Raw genomic sequence first — 23,754 nt, 5'->3', positions numbered from 1 at the left:
ATGACAAAAAGTTTAAAAATGGAACAATTATAAAAGTTTTCCACCACATTATTCAAACAGTACAACCATCACCACCAACACACCTTCACCCTCCAACTCAGGAAGTATTTAATCGCCTGCTCAGACGTTCGTCATACAACAACAACCAACACCCCTGCAAGCGCGTGTTTATAAGCGACAGGTATTGAGTTTTGGAATTTACAGCAAAAATAAAGCTTGTACGTTTGAGGTTTCTTTTAGCGCATTTTGTTTTTGTTGTGTTTTTCTTCTTGCAGAGGTATAGATCCCATTCAGTCACCCTCACTTTCGATCAGAGATGCTCATTCGGCGGCGGAGACTTTCCTCGTTTTTGTGTCACATTCTTTTGGAAGATTTTATTGAGTTGACCTCAAAAAAGTGGGAGATTTCGCGAAGAGTTTTGACAAAAGTAGGACAAAGTTGGGAGTTTTGGGAAAAAGGTTGTTAAATTTCGTGAATTTTAACAGTTGAAACTCTTTTCAGTGTTTCAAAGCGTAGTAGGCTACTGATGTTACTATAGTAACAGTTGAATCATAGCTTGCTCAGGTGAATCTATCTACATGAACTTGTGTGTAGTATCAATTTATTAGTGTATGCATGCGTAATTCAGAACTAGAACAAGGTAGAACTTAAGTTGAAAAAAAAAAACACACACGCATAATTGAATGAATCATGCAAATGTTGCCTAAGCTTGAGCTGAAGATCATTTCAACAAAACTTGGGATGGTTCTCAAAAAGTAGCAAATAAAACAAGCGTTTAGACGAAATTAAATAAGATGTTTATTCATAAAACGAATTGCTCACCAAAGGTGGCTTAAAATCCTAAAAAAAACTTACCGATTACAGATGGTTAACATAGTTGCTTGTTGTGACATTTCTGTGATGCATTAGGCAATTTTTACTTAAGCGTTGTGTTTGTGTGTAAATCTTATTCTAATTTAGCGTAGCACATCTATTTCTTCCCTTTGAGAAGTTTCAAGCAAATCCTTTTGGACATTTTGTAGTTGGCGCTTTAATGTTACATCAGATCCACAAAGATTCTTAAAGTTGTATAAATATTTTGTAATTTTTCTTCTTCGGAGATTCGGCTGGCACTGTCTGGTTTGTACTCGTTCTCCCCGCCCCTCCTCTAGTTGAGCTTATCCTTGACGGCGTCCTTGATCGAGTCGCCCGTCTTGTGGATGTAGTTGGACAGTTCCGGCGCCTGGTCGTCCACGTTCAGCACGCCGAAGTAGATGCCGGCGGCGAGGGCCGCCGCCAGCAGAATTCCCACAAACAGCAGCGAGATGAACACGCTCATCGCGCACTGGCAGCAGCTGAAATTGTAAGCGTTAAGAAGTAATTAGAACTTTGCTTCATAGGTTATTATTCAAATCGACAGCCCTCAACTCTGCTTCGAGGCACGGTCAAGGTAACCAGTTTGAACCTTGACTCCGCCAAGAAGAACTGATTGCCTTGATTTCCCCAAGGATGTCCCGTTGGGTACGTGGCGTGACTAGAACGACTTTGCCGGCCTCGAGTAAATAAACATAAACGTCTAATGATACCTGCTAGCAACAGGTGGATTTTCCCATGTAGTGATGCTTTCAAATGGTGACTCATGCTTTTATGATATTTTTAACAAAAAAAAAAAATGAATATTCTTGAAACATCCTTAAAATTGTGGCATTGTATCGATATTTTATGAAATATAAAATTTTAAAATTAAAATAAAACAAAACTCTGAAAAATAAAATAAAAATATGCAAAACTGCTGTAAGTGATATCGATATCGATTTTTTAACATTTGACTATTCAACAGTTTCTTTTGAACTTCAGATAATCCAACCAGGGTCAAAATAGTTATCATTTTTTAATTTTCTATCGTCTAACATCAAATTGAGATTCTGCCTTTTCTCAAGATGTCATCGCCGCCATTTTGCAAAATCATTTTAGAGCATTTTTGGGATCAAGGATCCAAAACAAGACAACGAAAAAAAACGTTATTCAATTATCCAAAGTGATTTTTTAACCGAGGACTTAGACTAAACGAGTTATTATAATTTAATTTTCCAAAACTTATTATTTCAACTTCCAATTTTTTCATATGATTAAGAAGACTACAAAATTAATCTTTTGTTTATTGCAATTTAGAAATATTTCATGAACTATTATTTTATACAACTACAATTTTCCGTTTCTCAAAATCAAACTGTTTAAATAAACATGAACAAATTTTCAAAAAAAGCAAAAAAATAGTCTCATTTTGGACATTTCTGAACTTTAAACTCGATTTTAACATTCAAACTAATTTTTATTCAAAATGGGCTTATTTAAAAAAAAAATTAAAAAGTCGGGCTTGATTTTAAAAATCCGGAAAAAAATATCCAGGGCAGATTTTTTTTCAACATTGAAAATAGAACAAATAGTATCCGAGGTATTGAAAGTTGAAAAATGAAGTCTAATTTGATGACACTAAGGAGAACAATTTTTATTACCAAAATATAATTTTCAAAGGGCTGTGTCTCAATAACCAATCAAAAATGTAAAAAAGGTCCAGCTCTTCAAACATGTTTTTTGCGTAAGTGGTTTTTTCCTTGAAAAAAAAAAGTAATTTTCGACTGCAATTTTGATTCAACATCTAATAAAGATTTTTGGAATTTAGTTTAACAGTTTTTTCGATTATTCTAAAAACTATTTCTTTTTCAAAAATGTATTTTTTTTTCTAAAAAATCATCTCTCCAGTACCGTAAACCGGAAATATTTTCCAACTGTCAAGGTTTTTCTCAAGATTATAATTTTTAAAACATGTGCTGGGGTAGGCCACACAAGGTTCATGCACTATCTTTTAAAAAAAGTTTGAAAAAACTTTGTGCCTTAAAAAAAGTTTCGTTGAAAATTCATATTTTGAATTCCGGGGTGACTTGATAGAATTATATTCAACATATAATTATATTACTTGTTTAAATTATATTTAAGGTGTTCAAATTTTATTTTTTCGTCAAATTTACCTCCACTAAGGTTGGTAAGATAGTTTTACGAAAAAAAATCAATGTTTATATTATGTTAACTAAGTTTATAGAAACTAGTTTTGTTTATACAATTGTCGATTCATTTTGCATTTTAAAATGAATCCGAAGCACGAATCAAAAATTTTCACATTTTATATGATTTTTTTTTTCTTCTAAAAATGTCTATAATTTTGAAGATTTTTTTGAATTATGATTCAAAAACACATAATATCTTCTCCTAATACAAAATTTTCCAAAGAATCCGAAAATGCATTCTGTTTTCCGATTCGAAATCATGTTCATTGAAATGATGACACTTTGAGAAAATTTAAATAATGCGATTCATCAACATTTTCTTAATTATAATTAACTAACAATTTAAACTTTTCAAAATTTTATGAAAACTTCTTCTTGAGATACTTTGAGAACTCTTCTCTACTAAAGTCAGTACCATACCATACCATAGTTCAGTATGATTTTATGAAAAAATCTCAATCCTGTCGAAGTCACCCCGTTTTACGGTACCAGGTTTTGCACCATCCTGAACACTAATGCAAAAGATGCTTTTTAAGTCAAAAAAATACCCTCCAGGGTTAGTAAAAATTCGAGGAGTACATCAAAGGGAGCGTTCGGCTGTGTTACGCTAAATTCAAATTTTTTAAACTTTGTATGGAAATTTTGTTATGAGGAGGGTGGGGAGGGGGTTTAAAATCCATTTTTTTGCGATACGTAATCAAAGAACGCTCCTTGAAAAAAAAAAATAATAAAAAAATCTTCTGTCTTGTGCCATGTTCAACGATTTTGAGTAACGATAAATAGCAGATATTTCAACAATATTTTTGATTAACAATATTTTTTATTAACACGAAAAATAAGTCTTTTTTCGAATGTTGAAAAAGGAAGTGTTAGCACTACCCGTTTTGACACTAGATACCGAAATATGGACCTCGGATTAAAGATCGGGAAAAATTGTGTGAGGCACAAAACAATCTCATAAACTCTGTTATATATTATAATTCTGGATAATGTATGTTGTAGAAACTGTGACAAATATTGTTTGGATAACAAATGCTCTAATGATATTTTCGTTTTGTATACTCAGTAGGTTTTCGAAACAATATATATTTGGATTATTACGTGATATATATTGTAGGAATATTCCAAAAATAAAATCTTTTTTCAAATAAGCTAGTTTAGGATCCAAATAAATGAAAATAATTAAATTGGTTAAGAGAAAGTTAATAATTAACTACATTTAGTGATTTTTTTTTAATTTTTGCCATGAATCGGACAGCAATTCCTCACAATCCCGTACCACATTATCATAATATCAAAGTTTCTCCGAGCGCTCCTTCGTCATCATTTGCATTTCTTGCGCTTTCCCATAAATCAATCGATTTTATCACACAACGACGCCAAGGCGGAGACGCCGGGTGGTTTATTTTTTTCCTTCGCGTCAACTTTGACAGTCCAACAAAACAAAAAGTACACAGAAAAAAAAATCATGGTAATATTACATCTGGGAAGGGGTACATCTTTTATGTCAGAAAAAATGTGTAATTTTACCTCTGAAAATGTGTATTTTTACCACTTTTCTGGTGTAATGTCACTTTTTCAGTCTTAATTGAGGTAAAATTACATCATAAAAGGAGTAATATTCAACCTTCCAAAATTAAAGCTTCCAAATTTACACAATTTTTTTCTGTGTAGGCTCGAAAAAAGGTTAGAACGTGGTTTGGGATGTTTTTGGTCAGTTTAGCCATGACATCCTACTGCGTATTGAATAACACACACATGATGTTTTCCGTTAAGGGGAAGGTGATTGGAACTAATGACGTAGGATTAAACATCAAAAGAGTAAATATATTAAATTCTGACATTTCAATGATTGCTTAAGTTAAGTTTTGTAATTTTTATGAACTATTACAGATAAATTTTTTCCCTCCACTGTTCAATTTTCCTCGACAAGAAAACACTATCAGGTACCCAATGGATAACACGTAATGGCACATTATTTCAACGTTTTATTTGATTCCATTTATAGTTTTCAATATAGAGTTGTGCTGGGTGTGGTGGCTACTAGCAGAGAAAGTAGTGGAGATTATTGTACAGTGACGCCAGCCAGACTACTCTCCTCCACCTTCCTTCTATGATGCGACCCATCTGATGGGACTGAATTGCGAAGTGGGTTTCCACATATTTTTCGCCATTTTTCCTTTATCCTGAGTTGGGTCAGTACTTCATAACTCTTGGTTATTTTTTTTCGTGAGTATGAGTTTTTAAATTTATTTATATATTCTATTATTTTTTCAATTATTTTATGTTTTATTCGCATATTACTTTTTTTATCGTAAATATAAGATTAACATTTTTAAATCAAAGAGTCATAGGGGGTCAATAATCTTCCCTTCTCTTTCGCAAATCTTCAAAGCGGTGGATCCTCTAACAAGTTTGCTCAAGGACAAAACCGCACGATTTTCAAGCTAAGAATGAGTTCGCATTTTCTGGGAACACGTTTTGATGATTTTTTTTTGCACATTTTCAGGAATTATAAATAGTTGTATTAATCTAGCAACAATTACGAAAAAAAAATCTTTTCCCTGAAGTCATTACATTCATCACAAGCCGGCCTTAAGTGTCAGCTTTTTCACACCATCAAGTGGCGCCTGATTGCAAGTGTAAACAAAATTCTACTCATGTGAGAAGATTGGACCTCTCGAGGCTTAACCAGCATCTCGTACTAAACTACAGTGATCCTTCAAATTGATGCCACTTTTTGAATATAAATTCAGAGCTCCACCAAAATTGACGTAGGACTACGTCAACATTTGATTATTTTTTCACTAACATTTTGCTGTTTTATTCAAGTTTTGACTAATATTTCCAGGCTGTCTGTACCTGCTTCCCCATATCGTATAAAATTAGAGCGTAAATTGCCACTTCCACATCGTCTGCTCCGCTGTGTCCGTACACGAACACTGATTCTCGGTGGTTTTACTGCATCAATAAATGAGCGAAAATTTTTCGTTTTGCAAAAAGGGCGTTTCTGGTTACCCTTTTTTTTTAAACAATCATCCACATTGTTTTATTCTTAATTGTTAAGTCTACATTAAGGTGATACTCACCAGCAGACGACGCTTCCAGCGATACACTTGCACATTTTGAGGTTTTTTGTTGTTGCTTTTTTCAATGAAAAACTTCACAATTTCTTAAAGGCGATAGTTTTCGCTAGCTTTGTTTTCGAAAAAGGGAGTTGTTTGTGAGTTTGAGCTTCAGTTGATGAAGGGTGGAAAACTGGTTTGTAATGAACGGGGAACGAAAGGGACCGACTCTACGCGGATGTATGCTGGGTGATGCCAAGGCGTCGACTGAACTGGTGAACGGCGATGAATGGCGATGCGATGCGAAGCTGAATGACCGGAATCGGTGAAGTTCACTTATACTAACGTAAGTGGATGAACCGCTTTGTGTTGTGAATGAAGTGATGAAGTTGAATGGTTCAATGAACGAGGGATAGGACAGTGAAAAGTTATATCAGTTATAGAATGTTTTACTAGAAAATGTTCCCATGTCCCATTTTTTTTGCACAAATTTCCTCATCCTTTGCACAAAATATTTTATTTTTAAAACACCGGCTCGATAATCGGGATATTTTTTTTACTTTCAATAATTTCGATGGAAATATACGTGCAATCAGCTGAAAACAATTTTAAATTGCACTTTCCTTTATTAATAATTATGTGTAGCATGATTTACCGGGACCGTGGTGTAGAAGTAAGCGTGATTGCCTCTCACCCAGTCGGCCTGGGTTCGAGGTTAGGTAGATAGCTCAGTTCAGGTGTAGGAGTCGTCTCCCTGGGTCCTGCCTCGGTGGATTCGCTTGTAGGCAGTTGGAATCACAATCCAAAGGTCGTCAGTTTGAATCCCGGGGTGGATGGATACTAAGGTGTAAAAAGAGAATTGCCTCAACAATCAAGCCTTCGGACACCTAGTTTCGAGTAGGAATCTCGCAATCGAGAACGCCAAGGCAATGGTTTTTCAAAATCGTACCATGGGATTTGAACACTTTGTTCGAGGTTCCCATTTTCATGAACGCTTGTTCACGATTTTGGGAACTCTTTTTTCTCCGTGTAGAGCGAATAATTTGAATTTGATTTTGATTTGTGTAGCATGATTGGTTTAGTTTGAAAATACAGTCCAGACTCGATTTTTCGAAGCCTCGACTATGCGAAGTTTCGTTTATCCGAAGGTTTGGATACTTCAAAGAAACGAATCATGATAAAAAAATCTTTTATTTTATTTTATTAGTCTATTGTTAGTGGGTGATTAAGCGTATTTTGATATTTTTTTTAATTTCGATCAACAGTACCATCAGAATATGTTTTTTTTTCGGACAAAAATAAAATTTCGTCAAAACTTAGATTATTTGAATACTAGTGATTTCAATACAACTCTACTAGTGTATAATGAATTTGACAACACCTTTATCGTTGAAAAAGAATATATACGATGCCTCGATTTTTTTATTTTTACAAATTACTGCAAATTAATCTTAAGAATTGTACATTAATAATACGAAATTATCGCAAATTTTTAGCTAGATTTATTGGCTGTATCAGTTTCAACATGAAAAATAACTGAAAGAATGAATCTGGTACATTTCGCCAAATGGACGCTTCGCCGAATGGGATATAAAAATCTGTTTCGGCAAATATTTTAACTACACCTCTTTTTTTTTGTTTTCAAAACAAAAACTCACATAAATAAATATCTCTAAATTTATTAATAATATTAATGATTTTGTATTTCAAATTCATTATAAACTAATTTCCAGATGAATAATCTTTCCAAATTTTTTTCTGCTCATGTTTTATAGAATGCAAAAACTGAAAAAAAATCACATTTTTTGCCAAAAAATGAAAAAAACATTAAAAAATGTATTAACGATCATTACTTTAAATTAATCACAGAACTTTTCATATTTTAAGAATGTAAATCTCATAGAAATTATTTTTTGAAAACCCAATTCGTTTTTAATGAGTTGCATTTGTTCGAAACAACGCAAAAAGTACAGAAATTAGTATAAAAAAGCAAATATATTTTCATGGAACTGAATTTCTAATTTATTTTAAAAGAACTGTCTGAAATTAATTCAAAAACCAAAAGATAGTTTTTTCAACGTTTATTTTTCAAGGAACTGGTTATTTTGAAAATAATGCAAAAAACCCTCCAAAATGAATAAAATTATCCAGCCCTTTTGGTCATGTATGAATGAATGGAAAAACCACATAAATATTTTTTGTTGGAAAACCAGTTCATTTTCAAAGAACTGGGCATGTTGAAAAGAGTGCAAAAACTCCCAGAAATGAGTAAAATCATCTTTAAACTGTGCTAAAAACATACCATGTTTAAAAGCATTTAAAAACTATTTCTTTTTTGAGAAACCAATTCATATTTTAAAAACTTTTAAGCTATTAGAAAAAAGTTATATTCAAACAAAATGCAAGAAAGGCAGAAATTATATTTTTGTTGAGAAACCAATTTCAATTCACTAATTTTGTATGCCTATTTTATTTTCAGTACTACTCAAGGTACTACTGGTAGGTACTGGTTATTTTGAAAATAATGCAAAAACTCTCAGAAATCCAGAATCTAAATTTAATTAAAATTATCTTTTAATTAATCAAAAAATGTCCCATTCGGTTTAAGGATCTTCGGCAGAATGTCAATTCGGTGAAATTATGTTAGGCAAAATGTCCCGCATCCGATAGGAATACCAGAACTTTATTTGATACGGAGGTGATATAAACTTTTAAAATTATTTGCAATGGCCTTTAATTGACTTGATATTATCGTATCTTTGACATGTTAAGAATTCAGTCCTATTTCCATTCAATTTGCTGATTAGTGCCCCCGGTGGTTTGACACTTTAAAAAATAATAATAATAGAACAAAACATAATTTCAAATTTCAGACCAAGATTATAAAATCTTCAATTAAAAACTATCACAAAATGCTTTAAACAAATCACAAAAATTTAATGCATTTAATGTTTAATACATTGTTACAGTTGTTCTATTGTTAAACATTTACAAAATTTCAATGAGTTATAAAAAAATCCTGGAGTTTTCCAGTGTAGGTTATTTTTATTTTAACTCGAGATATCTTCATTTTAAAATATCGAATGTCATGAAAAAGTGTATGAGACCACCCTAACGAATTTCGAAAATTGCCCAACTATATAATTTTGAATTGGGCCAAAGTATCAAAATATCGATTTTTTTTTTTTCATATTTTTAGTTTTTATTAATCCCACCAAAGCCCAAAATGTGACCAAAAAATCGATATTTTGACACTTTTTCTCAATTATGGGCGAAAATTCAGATGGAAAAACATATAGTTGGCCGATTTGGAAATTTGTTAGGGTGGTCTCCCCCCCCCCCCGCCCACGTGGAAATTTTACGAAGATTGCAATACTTGGCTAAACAGGCTAGAAATTGATTCCGGGTAAATCAGTTATTTTTTCAACTTATTCAATACCTCAATCAAACCATCCACCTAAACGACCCCCGGGTTTTTTGTGGTCTCTATTGAAAGTTTCTGCTCGAACCTAGGAGTCCAAAGGCTTGAATGGGGAGAGCACCCAAACCACTTTCTACTCCAAGGAACCTTCCACCCCAGTGTTTGAACTGACGACCTTTGGATTGCGACTCCAACCGCCGCCAGCGATTCCACCGGAGTAGGCTTGGTTTGGTGTGTTGTTTGTACTTATGGCATGGAGACGACTCCTACACCTGGAATGACTTAACGGCCTAACAACCAAGGCCAGGACCGATATTTTACTTCCTCATCCGATGGAAGGTTGGAGCAGATGGGAATCGAACCCAGAATCATCCGCTTACAAAGCGGACAGCGTAACCATTCGGCCACGCACTGCCATTCAATACCTAATTACGTGAAATTTTACAAGAAGTTCTGCTATGAAAAATGAAACAAATATTTTAGGAGTTAGACGTTTATTTCAGCAAAAAGCTGATGCAATTAAATGCATTGTTGCAACTATGAATATAATTTCAAAAAATAGTTTTCGCAAAAAGAGCATCACTTGTAAGCAAGATCACATCCAATTTCAGGGGAAACGAGCTTCCCCTCCGATCATCGCACATCCACCTGCACGTTCTTCACCAATTTTGCACATGTATGAGCTACTTCGTGTACTTACAATCGCCTCTTAACCGGCACTCTATCGCGACACTGTAAACCAATAAAATGCTCTCTGCTTAGTCTGTTACACTTGTAGTTTCCTCCACACAACCACCACATCGTCACAAAAATGATAACGCGGCGAAACAAATTCTTCGGGCCAGCGTCGCCGCCGCGAGAATTCCGAAGTCCGAGCTCGCGTATAAATTACGACCGCCGGTGCTCTCCATCACTCAATTCACATCCAGCATCGGTAGCTTGAGCAAGCTAATCGCGAGCTTTCAAACTTGAAGTTTGTTATTTTTTTGTTTGGGAAGTTAAAGTTTGGAGAAGTTTGCCGAATCGTCATCATGGTCGCAACGGTAAGATCCGAGCGTGGACTTGAGGAATTTGATCGCTTTAATGACTTTCTCTCTTTTTATTGCAGCAAAATTTGCACGTTCCGGAGAAGTTGGAGAAAGTCGAGTGTCAACCGTTGCATCAGCTGAACATTCCGTACGAAAAGGCAACCTTCGGCATGGGATGCTTCTGGGGCTGTGACTCGCTGTTTGGCGCTACCAAGGGAGTTCTTCGTACGCGCGTTGGTTACGCCGGCGGTACTTCCGATTCGCCGGTGTACAGAAACATGGGCGATCACACCGAGGTGATCGAGATCCATTACGATCCGAACCAGATTAGCTTCTCGGACCTGCTGGACCTGTTCTGGAACAACCACGAGTACGGTCTGACCAAGCGCATCAAGCGCCAGTACATGTCGCTGATCCTGTGCCACAACGAGGAACAACGACGCATTTCCGAGCAGAGCCGTGCCGAGGAGCAGATCAAGCGGGCACCGGAGCTAATCATCACCGAAATTGCCACCGCCGGCACGTTCTATCCCGCTGAAGAGTGAGTATCAAACATTTTTGCTTCCGCAATATAAATACCATCCAAGAGTGCGATGATCGCAGGCGGCGTCGACCTTGCGCGCGCCGCTGCTTAGCCAACGGTTCACGATCAAGGCTGGACGCGCGCTAGACGTTGCTACGCAACCAAGCGCTCTTGCGCGCTCTCACTCTCTCTCAATGCTTATTCGCAGAGAGCGTTTGACGGATGATGACCAACCAGTTTAAAATTTCGCAAGTAACTTAGGGACCATCCATAAACCACGTGGACACTTTAGGGGGTAAGCGATTGTCCACGCTCCATACAAAAAGTTTTTTTGTATGGACAATTGTCCACGAAGGGGGGGGGGGGGGTTGAGATTCCCAAAAAAGTGTCCACGTGGTTTATGGATGGTCCCTTAACTAATTTAATTGCTTGTTTCCCTTATTTTACAGCTACCACCAAAAGTACCGTCTGCAAAGCCACCGCCAGCTGGCCAAAGCCATCGGGTTGACCCCGGAGCTGCTGCAGAGTTCCCACGTAGCGGCCCGCCTCAATGGTTACCTCATCGGAGTTGGGGGGGTCGAGCAGTTTGACAAGGACGCCGATCGGTTGGGGCTGAGCGCCGAGCTGAGCCAGTACGTGCGAGATTACGTGCGCGATAACGAGGGCGGTGGCATCTTCTGCTGAAGATCGAAGACGTGATAAGGAAAGGGAGAGACAGTGAGAGAGAGAGAGAGAAGCTTTTGTTTTACAAACTTTTAATATGCGCTAGACTGCTAGAATTGCGGTAATGTTTTTATAAAATGTTATCAGATTCAATTACCTAGATTTAAGGTAGCTTAGGTTCGCACAAATTAGTATAGTGGTTTGCTAAATTAGGGATAATAAAATGTATTAATTGTTAATTCATGTGATCAAAAATGGACGAAATACACATGCCTGCTTTTTTATAATGAATAACTTTATTTCCTTCTTATTTATGATGACAGTTTGAAAACATCTTGGATCTTATTATTTTCATTCAATTTCTTTTAAAAGTTACACATGATGAAATCAGTTTTAAAATTTCGAAGGTTAAAAACTTTGGATAGACAATCATGTAATCAATAAAAATCACTTTTTCAGTTGATTCTTTCTGCTAGGGTTGGTTTGAGCAGTACTTTACAATTTGTGACTATTTTTTGTCATGGATTTTCTATTCTTGGTCAACATATTTGAAAACGTTATCCAATCAATGTCAATAAAGAGAGTTTTCTTTCTTGAATGCTGCTTTTCCGAACAATTTTTCAAGAGCATTTTGAATTTTTGAATTAAACAACGGATTAAGCAAGGACAAACAAGAAAATATAGATCACTGATTTTTTTTTATCAGCATTTTTAGGCCGTTGCAAATATTTTTCAAAGTTTATGTCCCCCCCCCCCCCTTCAAAGTCGGGCCGAAAAATCAGAGAGCAAAAACAATTTTTTTTCGAAAAACTTCAAAATTTTAATGGAAATAGAAGTTTATAATCAACTGAAATCCATTTGCAATGCATTTTCTTGCGTTTATAATCCTATTTAACATGTTTGAACTCCCTCAAAAAATATAGAATTTTTGTGAAATACTAAAGTACTGTCCCGCAAAATGTTGTTTTTTCGCGAAAAAAAAAATTCAGAAGATTTATAGATATTTTGAAAACTATTGATTGCAAAACAACTGGACTGGTGTAAAATGCATTTTAAAGCACTTTTTCATCTAAATGTTAAAATCTTGGCTTGTAATTTCAATTTTTATGTTTTTTTTTTAGTTTTTCAGTACCGTAATTTTTTTTGCTGTACATTTTTGAAAACTAATGGTTGCAAAACAACTGAACTGGTGTAAAATGCATTTAAAAACACTTTTTTTTAAATAAAAATGTTGAGACTATGGATTGTTATTTCAACTTTTATATTTTACTTTAATATTTCATCACCGCCATTTTGGCCGCCATCTTGGATTTTAACAAGCTCGACAATCAGCAATAAGAAATCATATTTTTATTCTGTAGAATTTATCCCTTGATTTGATTATCCGAATTGATTTTTTTTCGGCCAGCTGAAATATAAAAAAAAACAATCCTTCTTTTTCTAATTTATCTTGAAAAAAAAATTGAATTTGAATTTTTAATAGAAAAATCTAAGCAATCAATTGTGTACTGATTTTTGCTATTTTCCAACCACTTAGGCTTTGTTTTTTCAAGTTTATGTTTTTTATAAGCCGAATTATTTTGTTTCATTTATTTATTTACTTATTAATCTATTGTGCTTTTATTTGCTCCAAATATTCGTTCAAGCTTATATTTAAAGTTAAACATTGTAAATAGGCCAATACCGATGCGTAAACAAAGATTCTATCCTGTTCGTTTCTAATGTAAACGTCAATTGAGGTGAGCAAGACAGACTCTTTCTTTTAAAGTTAATCTTTCCTCCCAAAAAATCAGGGAGCAAATTATATGTTTTTTTAATATTGTTATTTTGATTGAATAAAAAACAAATAAATATGTTTTTGCCTTCCTCACTTTACTGAGGAAAGGCTATAAAATCACTCGAAAAACGAACTTCTTAATTTGACCTCCTAGACCCACCTTCACGTATACATATCGACTCAGAATCAAATTCTGAGCAAATGTCTGTGTGTGTGTGTGTGTGTGTAGGGATGTGGGTCTGTGCACCAAAAAATATGCACTCGATTATCTCGGCGCTGGCTGAACCGATTTGGACCGTTTTGGTCTCATTCGATCCGTCTTGGGGTCCCATAAGTCGCTATTGAAAATTATAAAGTTTAGTTAAGTACTTCAAAAGTTATGCTAAAAAAAACGATTTTGACAAAAGTCCGGAAGATTGTAAAAAGGGTGGTTTTTGTAAGAAAACCCGCCATGCTATACATTTTTAGAAAGGTAATAAAGAGACCTTTCCAACGCGTCAAAACCATCTAAGATCTGACAACCCTATCAAAAGTTATAAGCACTTAAGTGCTATTTATGCACTTTTTGGACGCCGGATCTCAGATATTTTGATAAAAACGTTGTCCGGATCTCTCATGCGACCTATCGGTGGATAGGTAATCAAAAGACCTTTCCAACGCGTTCAAGACATTGAAGATCTGACAACCCTATCAAAAGTTATAAGCATTTAAGTGTTATTTATGAACCTTTTAGAGGCCGGATCTCATATATTTTGATGAAAACGTTGTCCGGATCTACCATGCGACTTGTCGTTGGATAGGTAATCGAAAGACCATTCCAACGAGTTCAATAGATTGCAGATCTGACAACCCTATCAAGAGTTATACGCACTTAAGTGTTATTTATGAACTTTTTTCAGGCCGGATCTCATATATATTGATGAAAACGTTGTCCGGATCTATCATGCGACTGATCGTTGGATAGGTAATCGAAAGACCTTTCCAACGAGTTCAATAGATTGCAGATCTGACAACCCTATCAAAAGTTATAGGCACTTAAGTGTTATTTATGATTTTTTAAGAGGCCGGATCTCAGATATTTTGATGAAAACGTTGTCCGGATTTATCATGCGACTTGTCGTTGGATAGGTAATCAAAAGACCTTTTCAATGAGTTCAATAGATTGCAGATCTGACAACCCTATCAAAAGTTATAAGCACATAAGAGCCCTGAATTATGATGATCTTACTACCCAATCTGATGGTATGAATCAAGTTGATAGAACACTGAAAGATCCGTCCTTTTGTATCTATTTTGGATAGCATTACTCTCTAAATGTGAGGAAGGCACCAACCACCTAAGGGTGGATTAAGTAACGTTTTTTTAATGATAAAAATACATGTTGTTACGTTTATGTTTACATTTATTATCAAACTTTGAAGCATTGACTTTGAACACTGTTTAATTTATATAAAAATACGGCTTTAAAATTATGCTTAGCAAAAAAAAAGTTTAAAACCGTAAAAAAAACTTCAAGCAGATGAAAAATTATGTATCTTGAAGCAAATGCAATGAAATGCATTTTCATTAAAAAAACAAATAAATGCACAAAAATCAATGTATTTTGAAGCAAATTGAAGCCAAAAGCTAATAACGAAAAATCTCATAATCTCTGAGGATAATTCAATTCAATTCGGTTGTATTCCTGAGTTTCGGATTTTTTTGTCAGCTGTTAGTAAAATCATAATTCATGTTGAAGGAATTATTGTTGTTCATTGCGGCATAACCATTTATAAGAAAAACCTACCAAAATTTTTTTACCAAAATTGTTCTCATGATAAAGTGTGAATAAAGTGAAATGTCCCAAGAACTTAAATTTTAATGTTTCATATTTCAATAATTTTGGTGCACTTTTACAGTTATGTATTTAATCCTTAAATTATTCATAAATAATATTTAATATTTGAATAAGTTTATTGCACAATTTTATCTGAATGTTTGCATGAACATTTTTAATTTTATAACTCAATTTTGGATTTATTACAGTAGAAATGGCCATCGCGACCTGCAAGCAACACAAGTTAGATTTTTTGCTCAAAAAACGGATTTTCATTGTTTTTGAGTTTTCAGCGTTTAAAGGAGGTATAGAAAATATTTCAAAACATTATAGGCAGTTCGTGAATTTGCCGAAAACTAATACAGTCCAGACTCGATTATCCGAAGCCTCGATTATCCGAAGGTTTGAATAATCGAATCACGACAATTTTTTTTCTGTTTATTTTATTTTCTCATTTTCAACCTCAAATGTGAGTTCTGCGACCTCATTTTAGTCAGATTTGAATAGTTGATTGCCTATTAAATAACAAAATGGATTTTTTCAATGTTTGATCACCGCCATTCTGGCCGCCATGTTGGATTTAAAAACTTTAAATCAATTTAGCGTAGTTTAAGGGTCACATTTAAGCTCTACAATCAAAAATAAGACGTCGAATTTTTTTTTCGTGATTCGATTATCCGAAGTTTTGATTATCTGAAGTGAAAATTTGCCGAGGCCTTCGGATAATCGAGTCTGGACTGTAGTTGAACTTTATTTGAGTCTATAAATTGCGCTTTAAAACTAAAGCAAACAAAATCCTGAAATATTTTTCAAAAACTTTTTTAGAAGGCTCAAAGCTGTGGTAGCCAATCTTGTCATGTAATCAATGCCTTTGGTGAACAAAAAAGTAATTTACAAACAGTTTTAGAGCGCAAAGTAAACAATAGTGCGAATCACTTAAATCAATCAAAAACAATAAATTCGCAAAGTTTCACCATGACTTTACGAAAAATCACTTCCTCCAGGTTATCAGCCGCCCGTCGTCGCGAACCTTTACGTAAGTGGGTCATTTTGCCTGTGTTGGTGGATTTGTGCACGGTCCTGCGTCCGCACCACCTTATCGGCGAGCACGCGCGCGTGTTCCCGTCATTACGGTGGTATTGTTGAAATAAATTTCAATTTGATACGCCGAATGAATTGTGCAACCGCCGTAGAAATCATGCAACGACCGCGTGATATTAGATCCTTTGCACGGCAAAAAATTGGTGACTTGGTTTAAGCGCATATCGCAACTAAGCAACAAGTGCACGTTGACAACAGGACAATATCGCCCTGTACCTACTTGGATTAGTTTGCAATTGCGCGCGCGACTCTCCCGCTTTTTCAGGAACTCGCGTGAGCAACGCCAACTGAGAGCGAAGCACGAGGAACTTACAGGTTGTACAAGCCACACGAGACGATGATGAATGGCTTGCTGCGCGATCGTCGCCGGGGGAAGGATTTCATTCAAAACGGATTTTTGAACCCTTTTTGGACGGCATCTGGTGGGCGGATTTGGGTGAAAGTGGGCTTTTTGGATTGCTTGGATCTTGAAGTTTAAGGTTTGGAGGTATTTTGGGGGTCTTGTCTAAGGATCACTGAAAGTTGCTCCGAATCAAAAATTTTAAACATCGTTTGAAATTATGAGCTGAAAACAAACAAAATGCAAATTTTCAATCAAAAATTTCCTTGTTTAGCCCCCAAAAAAGCGCTTCAAAGTTTAGATTAAATGACTTCAGTTCACGGGCTATCACCAGCCCAGATGACGCGCACTTGTCCGTCAGCTGGGCGCGATTTGTTTTGGTTTGCTCGCGAGAAATTTAGCTCTCGTCACTTCCCGCTCTCTTTCTCGCGCGAAGAACGCTCGGCCTAAGATTCGCAAGCTTTGCGATTTTCGGTGGAAGTTTTGGCACCTGTTGTCATGGAAATTTTGTAACAAGTGGAGACATTTTCATGAACTTAATTTAAAATGATTTCTTAACCCATTTTTTACCTTTGGACATTTTTAGAAGAAAATTTTTTATTGTCAAAATTGGAAATTTAAAACAAATTTTACACCATTTTGTAGAGCTTTCCGAGTTTAACCTAAATCATAAGTTTCAGCAAAAAATCTCGAAATTTTCCCTGTCAAAAACACCTTCAAAAATCATTTTAAATGACTTGAAGATACTCGCTTCTAATGTTTTGATTACTCTCTTAACTTAGCCGCTTCGTCAACAAGAGCAACTCGAGCGCGCTCTCGCACACTTCCGAACCACTCGCACGTGGTCTTGATCGGTTGATCTGTGTTGGTGGTTAGACAGTTTGGTTAGGTGTTAGTGATGACGCTTTCTTTTGGTATTGAGATCAACTAATTTTCGTTTTTTTGAAACTTGATCGTTTCGAATGATCTTTTCTAACTTTTCTCGAATGTTCTGTAAATATTATTTTTCAGCAATTATTCATTCATAAAGCTTTAATCAATCGTTTCGTTCAACTACCACCAGCTCAACATCAAACTAACTTTTACCAATACCATTGAATGCACGCACACTCGCTTAGCCGGCGATCGCGTGGCGAAAGTGACAGCTTCCGATCTATTCATAAACCAAGCTGATACACTTCTTTTGTTTTGATTGGGCCTGATAAGTGCGTGAATTTCTTTTGTTTCATTGACACCAAGGATTAGACTCCATCGACCATGGTAAACAAAAGAACGATCGCCGATTTCGGCCATTTTTCATTAAGGTGATATCGACCCTTTTAGGCTGCTCCCCTTCATCACGTTGATGTTCCGTTCGAGAAGGCCACCTTCGGCATGGGATGCTACTGGGGCACGGATTCGTTGTTTGGGGCCACGCTTGGGGTTTTGAGGACAAGGGTTGGCTACTCCGGTGGAACGACCGGTGCTCCGAAGGGGAAGGATATGTAGGTTAGGTGTCAGTTTTTGGAAGGAATGATCGTGATCTGCTTGTTTTTTAGTGGTGACAACGTTGAGGTGATTGAAATTCACTACGATCCGACCAAGATTACGTACTCGCAGCTGCTGGAAATGTTCTGGGAGAACCACGAGTATCGGGCGTCGGCCAGGCTTAAGCGCGAGTACATGACTATGATCCAGTATCACAGTGAGGATCAACGGAAGTTGGCTGAAGCCAGTAAAGCCGCTCAACAAGCCAAGGAGCATGAAGAAGTGGTCGCAACCGAGATCGTCCCAGCTAGTCCGCTTTACCCAGCGGCAGAGTAAGTAACCGGATCAATCCAGAACAGCGCGGCTCATCTATCAAAAAACTTCGTTTCAGCCACAACCAAAAGTATCGGCTGCAGGGTCACGTCGATCTGGCCAAGGGTCTCGGGCTGACCTCGGAGCTGCTGCAAAGCTCGCACGTCGCGGCCCGTTTGAACGGTTATCTGGTCGGGGCGGGAGGGCTGGAGCAGTTCGAAGCCGAAGCCGACCAGCTGGGCCTGTCGGACGCGCAAAAGCAGTACGTCCGGAATTATCTAATCGAGAACGACGGTGCGGGTATTGCCTGTTGAGGCAAAAGAGAGAGATTCATAATAAACAAACATCGTCATTTTTTGGCCGTCACGCCCAATCATGCGTGAATCGTTGAGTCTCGCTCCCTGATACTGTGAACCTGCCTTGGTGGCACGCGCCACTATGCCGGACGGCGTGATTAGTATGCAGTGTATGCAAATTACAATCACGGTGACGTGTTGTAGAGTAAAGCATCGTTCAAGTGCACAGCACTTGATGCTGACGATCTCGGGCCATTCAGGAGTACTTGAGCTGATAACGAGATGGGAAGTGTTCCGTGGGAATTTCATTCAAAGTTGATTTAGAATGGCTAAAAAGGATAGCTATCGTGATCCGATTTGTGTCAAAAATATTTTTTTTTGTTACAAATGTCCCCGAAGTCCAAGTCAAATAAAATTTTATCCAAATTTTTATATCCAGCTTGACCATAGTTACAGTCCTTCAATTGGGTCCAAAAATGAAGCTTAAATTAGTGATATTATTGTTCACAACGATAAAGCTTATTTTTCTGAGTACAATAACCCTTTGTACGACCGCAAAAGTTTTAAAATGGATTTTAAAATCAATTTTGAAAAAAACAACTTCGCGGCCCTTCTAAACAGAAAAGGTCCTACTTGACATCTCGTTCCAAGGGGACCATAGTTGATCCATCGAAAAAATGTCGTCTCGTAATATTTTTTTTTTGCATTAAAATGAAAGTGTTCAGAAATGATTCTCAATCGGGTTTTTATAACATCGAAATCATAACAAAAATTTGGACCTAATCTAGCTAGAGCAAAACACTCACTGATTGGGTCCAATTGAGCACAATTGCGTCTGTTTGGGACAAACTGCGCAGTTGTTGAAGGCGGTCATTTCTAAACATTTCTAAGATCGGTGTCAATAACCGCCGCCGAGGGGTGGATCTCCCAAAATGTTTGTGTAGCTTGACTAGCCGGAGTTATTTTAAGTGTGGTTTATTTTGGCAGTGATCAGATCTAGGTCCAAAATAGTGGTTGAATTTGATTGTTTATGTTTGTGCGTGCGTTTCCATATTTATTTTGATTTTTTGGGGCTCCACACATGCACCGTTTCTTATTCGTCAATAGTTTAAGCATGTATTATTTGTATCACTTATACTAAAATAGAAGAAACCATGTGCGCTTGAAGATGTATGAGTATGTTGATCAAGTACTACTCATACTGATGCATGGGCATTTGAAATTGGGAGGGGGTAATTGCATTCAATCTTGCACGCAAGCCACACGCAAGATTATTTTTCGTTTGGTATTTATTTTGCTTATAAAAATGTAACTTTATCTTAAATGGTTTACAACAGTTTAGAATGAAAAACAAAAGTTTGCTAAAGGTTAGTAGATATTTCTTGGGTTTGTCTAACACTAACTGAATTTTCTTTGTTTTTGAGTGGAGATCATTTTAATAGCGTGCAGCTGAACAATTCAGAGCATTTTTGATATTGATTATTCCTAAATTGATCGCAAGCCGATCGAGAAAGGGATCTTTAAAGGGAGTTTTACAACCGTTTGTTTTTGTTTGCTGATTGCAATATTGTTGTTTATTGAATTATGGTGACTTTATATCGAGTCGATCAGAGCCCGGGCAAACAGTAATAACAAAATGCATGCCATTTCAATAACAAATACTGTTAAAATAACAGCAAGTGTTATGGAATCTTCTTGAAAATCCATTTTTGCATAAGGGTTTAATAACAGTTTATGTTATCATAACAATATTGTTATTGCTTTGATATTGATTGAAAGCCAAAACAACTTTGGAATTACATTTTTTGTTATGGAAGAATACCTTCAACTGTTATTGGGATGATCGGATTAGTTGTTAAAATAACAAAAAATATTAACAAAGATTTGTTCGAAGAATAACTAAAAGTGTTATTAGTCTGTTATTACAATAACAAAAAAATCATAGCGACGAATAACAAATCTCGTTATAAATAACATAACATGTTATTGGCCTTGTAATTTCAAATATCAAAAAATGTTATTCCCAAGTTATTTCCGTCTGCTCGGGGTACAGTATTTGTTATTGAAATGGCATGAATTTTGTTATTACCGTCTTCCCGGGTCTTCATTCAACACAGTGTTTTAAAATGATTCCTCTCTTTCTCGATAGTTCCTTAGATATTGATAAACAGAAAGTCAACTGTTTAACTCAAATTTAAAATGACCTTTTAAACAAGATTTCACGAAATTTATTTATTTTAGGTCAGTATGTAGTTAAGTTACACTTAAAAAGAAGTTAACAGTCTCATCCAATTTCCCCCTCCCACCAGTTGGCCGGATGTTATTTATTGTGCTCAAACTTTGTCCTGCTCAGCCGCAGAATAAAGTCCAGCAGATACATCTGGATCTTGATCTCTTTCGGATTGTCCGTGACGTAAAACCCGGGCACGCCCGCCTTTTCCAGCGTGGACTGCTGATCCTTGACCTTCTGATCGAGGTGCAGCACAAGCTTCATGTCGGTTTCCTTCAGATTTTTCGAGTGCTTGATTTTCATCAACGCAATGATGTGCTCGAGTTCCTCCGGATCTTGGATTTTCGACTCCCACTGCTTAACTTCAACTAAAATTAGATTGGATATTAATCTGAATTTGATGTTAATTTAAATAACTCACGTTGATGATCGTTCTCGACCTTCTCGCGAACCTGCATCAGATGCTTCTCGGTGACATGCTGGATCTCCATCAAACCCTTTACAATCTCGAAAATTGTATCATTCAGCAAAGAGTTTGCTAATCCAGCTAGTAATTCGTATGAAATCCGAACCTGGTATTGTCTTAAACGATATCAAAATAATCAAAATTTCAAAATCAAACCATGTTTAAAACTCACTCCGGCACCGACGAGTGCATCTTCTTCAAATGTTCCAGCAAAAAGTACAGCTTCCGCTGCAGAAACTCCTGGCTCTGGTACGACGGATCGTCCGAGAAGCTTTCCTGCGAGGTGGCGTCGATGTTGCTGGTCGCTTCCTGGGAGTCCTGCGATTGCGCCTCCTCGGTTTCGGCGTCGGTGGTGGCCGATTCGGGCGCCTCCGGCAGGGTTTCCGCCGATTCGGACTCCATAGCGGCGTGGGCTGTGTTGTGTTATTGCAGGTAATGGGGAGGTCGTGTATGGTTTGTTGGTAAACAAAATTTGACGTTTGCTGAAGACGATTTTTGTGGTGAGTTTGTTTTCGATGTGGTGAATAAATGTTATTGCTGTGTAGAAAATTTCAGCACATTTTATGAAAAAAAAAATCATTGAATTTCGTAATTTTAAGAAAAAAAAAACAATATTGTAAAAAATTACCCATGCGAGTTAATATAATTAGAAAATAAATCTGAAAAAAAACAGTTTAAATTGTTCAGTCCGTACATGATTATCCAGATCCTCGATTATCCAATGTTCTTTAAAAAGTTTCGGATAATTGAATCATGGATTTCTTTTTTTTACATTCAAGTTTAGTTGCTTCACTTTCGTTTAATTCAAAGCCTGATATACAAATAAATAAATAAAAAACTAATATTCTTCAGCTGCCAAAATCGGAAGCCATCTTGTATTTAGAAAAAAAACACCCATTTGGAATGTTTTTAGAGTCGGTGGCCCAAAATTAAATAAAACCGTCATCAGATATGACATTGGGTCTAGGGGTGAGATTGGATCATACAAAAATGAAGAAATTTGTATGACCCAATCTCACCTCCCGACCCAATTTCACTCCTGATGATGATACGATCATGATACGATATGACAATCGTGGTATGATACGAAGTGAGCTTTTGACGAGTCCTTCGGATAACCGAGAATGGACTGTACTTTGATAAAAATATTTACCAAAAGAATGTTTAGCAGCAACACAAAAATACATCAGACTTTTTTTTTTTTTTTTTTAAAATATCCCTTTCAAGTCTGAAGGGTTAAACATGATTCAAAATCACAATTCCTCATAGTTTTCGTATAATCCATGGAAGTATTATATTTCCAACAAAATATTCAATCTTCAAGGTTTTCATACTATTTTTTTTAGATTGACTTGACAGCAATATCACTTTGAGTGTTCTACATAATGTGTTTACACTTTGCAAAAAATGTTTGAAGAATGAGTTAATATTTTATAATTTTGATATTCGGGGGCCCTAATCTGTTTAATATCCCCTGTTGATGCAAATTTGTAACTTTTGAGTCATTTCTGTTTAGTTTGACGAACATCTTTTCCGGGAAGATAATCGTTCTGTTATCAGATAAGATTAGTTTTCAAATAAGGTGGCTTGGAAAAAATCAAGATTAAAAGGTTTTAACTTCTTTATATTGCCACTTTTTGTTGCTTTCTTTTACTGCAAGAAGCATAACAAATGTAGCATCACAGCAGGTACCACTTGGCTTTGTCAACGGTCGTTTTATTATTTGGCAAGAATTCAATAGATTGCGTTTTTCTACCTAGACGTTTTCAGTACGATTTTCACATATTTGGCTTAAGTATAGATGGAAATGATTTTATGTGACGGCTTTCATTGTAGTGCAGATAACATTGAAAAAAGTGACATAAAATAATTTTATTTTTGAACAAAAATATTGATTAATCATTGTCAAGTTCAAATATGTTATTTTTATGCTTTCGATTTATCTGTTTTTCAAATAGCTGTTATTAGATTTTGCAATTTTTATGATGATTTTATCCCCGAACAGACGGTAATAACTAAATTCATGCCATTTCAAAAACAAATATTGTTAAAATAACAGAAAGTGTTATGGATTTTTCCTGAAAAATCAATTTTTGCATAAGAGTTTAATAACAATTTATGTTATCATAACATAATTTGTTATTGGTCTGATATTGATTAAAAGCCAAAACAACTTGGAAATAACAGTTTTTGTTATGGAAGCAT

At 35.9% G+C, this 23,754-nt stretch overlaps 4 protein-coding genes across 4 annotated transcripts; 2 read left to right on the top strand and 2 right to left on the bottom strand.

Moving 5' to 3' along the window:
• Positions 1–774: 774 nt before the first annotated feature.
• Positions 775–6,391, bottom strand: LOC6037637 (protein midgut expression 1). Its single transcript, XM_001847472.2, has 2 exons — positions 6,134–6,391; positions 775–1,334 (listed from the first exon to the last, which is right to left on the bottom strand). Exons 1-2 carry the CDS (start codon positions 6,166–6,168, stop codon positions 1,148–1,150), a joined length of 222 nt encoding a protein of 73 aa, XP_001847524.1. The 5' UTR covers positions 6,169–6,391; the 3' UTR covers positions 775–1,147.
• A 4,060-nt stretch (positions 6,392–10,451) lies between these two features.
• LOC6037636 (peptide methionine sulfoxide reductase) lies at positions 10,452–12,035 on the top strand. Its single transcript, XM_038257523.1, has 3 exons — positions 10,452–10,573; positions 10,639–11,099; positions 11,531–12,035. Exons 1-3 carry the CDS (start codon positions 10,562–10,564, stop codon positions 11,763–11,765), a joined length of 708 nt encoding a protein of 235 aa, XP_038113451.1. The 5' UTR covers positions 10,452–10,561; the 3' UTR covers positions 11,766–12,035.
• A 5,889-nt stretch (positions 12,036–17,924) lies between these two features.
• Positions 17,925–18,941, top strand: LOC6037635 (peptide methionine sulfoxide reductase). The gene is made up of 4 exons (XM_001847470.2): positions 17,925–18,038; positions 18,102–18,262; positions 18,317–18,577; positions 18,637–18,941. Exons 1-4 carry the CDS (start codon positions 18,036–18,038, stop codon positions 18,869–18,871), a joined length of 660 nt encoding a protein of 219 aa, XP_001847522.2. The 5' UTR covers positions 17,925–18,035; the 3' UTR covers positions 18,872–18,941.
• Positions 18,942–21,140: 2,199 nt separating this feature from the next.
• LOC6037634 (gonadal protein gdl) lies at positions 21,141–21,999 on the bottom strand. Its single transcript, XM_001847469.2, has 3 exons — positions 21,722–21,999; positions 21,505–21,665; positions 21,141–21,451 (listed from the first exon to the last, which is right to left on the bottom strand). Exons 1-3 carry the CDS (start codon positions 21,949–21,951, stop codon positions 21,174–21,176), a joined length of 669 nt encoding a protein of 222 aa, XP_001847521.2. The 5' UTR covers positions 21,952–21,999; the 3' UTR covers positions 21,141–21,173.
• Between the last annotated feature and the right edge of the window lie 1,755 nt (positions 22,000–23,754).

Source organism: Culex quinquefasciatus, chromosome 2 (assembly GCF_015732765.1).
Source record: "Culex quinquefasciatus strain JHB chromosome 2, VPISU_Cqui_1.0_pri_paternal, whole genome shotgun sequence".
Classification (NCBI taxonomy): Eukaryota; Metazoa; Arthropoda; class Insecta; order Diptera; family Culicidae; genus Culex; species Culex quinquefasciatus.
The sequence above is the reverse complement of the archived record's forward strand: the minus strand, read 5'-3'. Positions and strand labels throughout refer to the sequence as shown.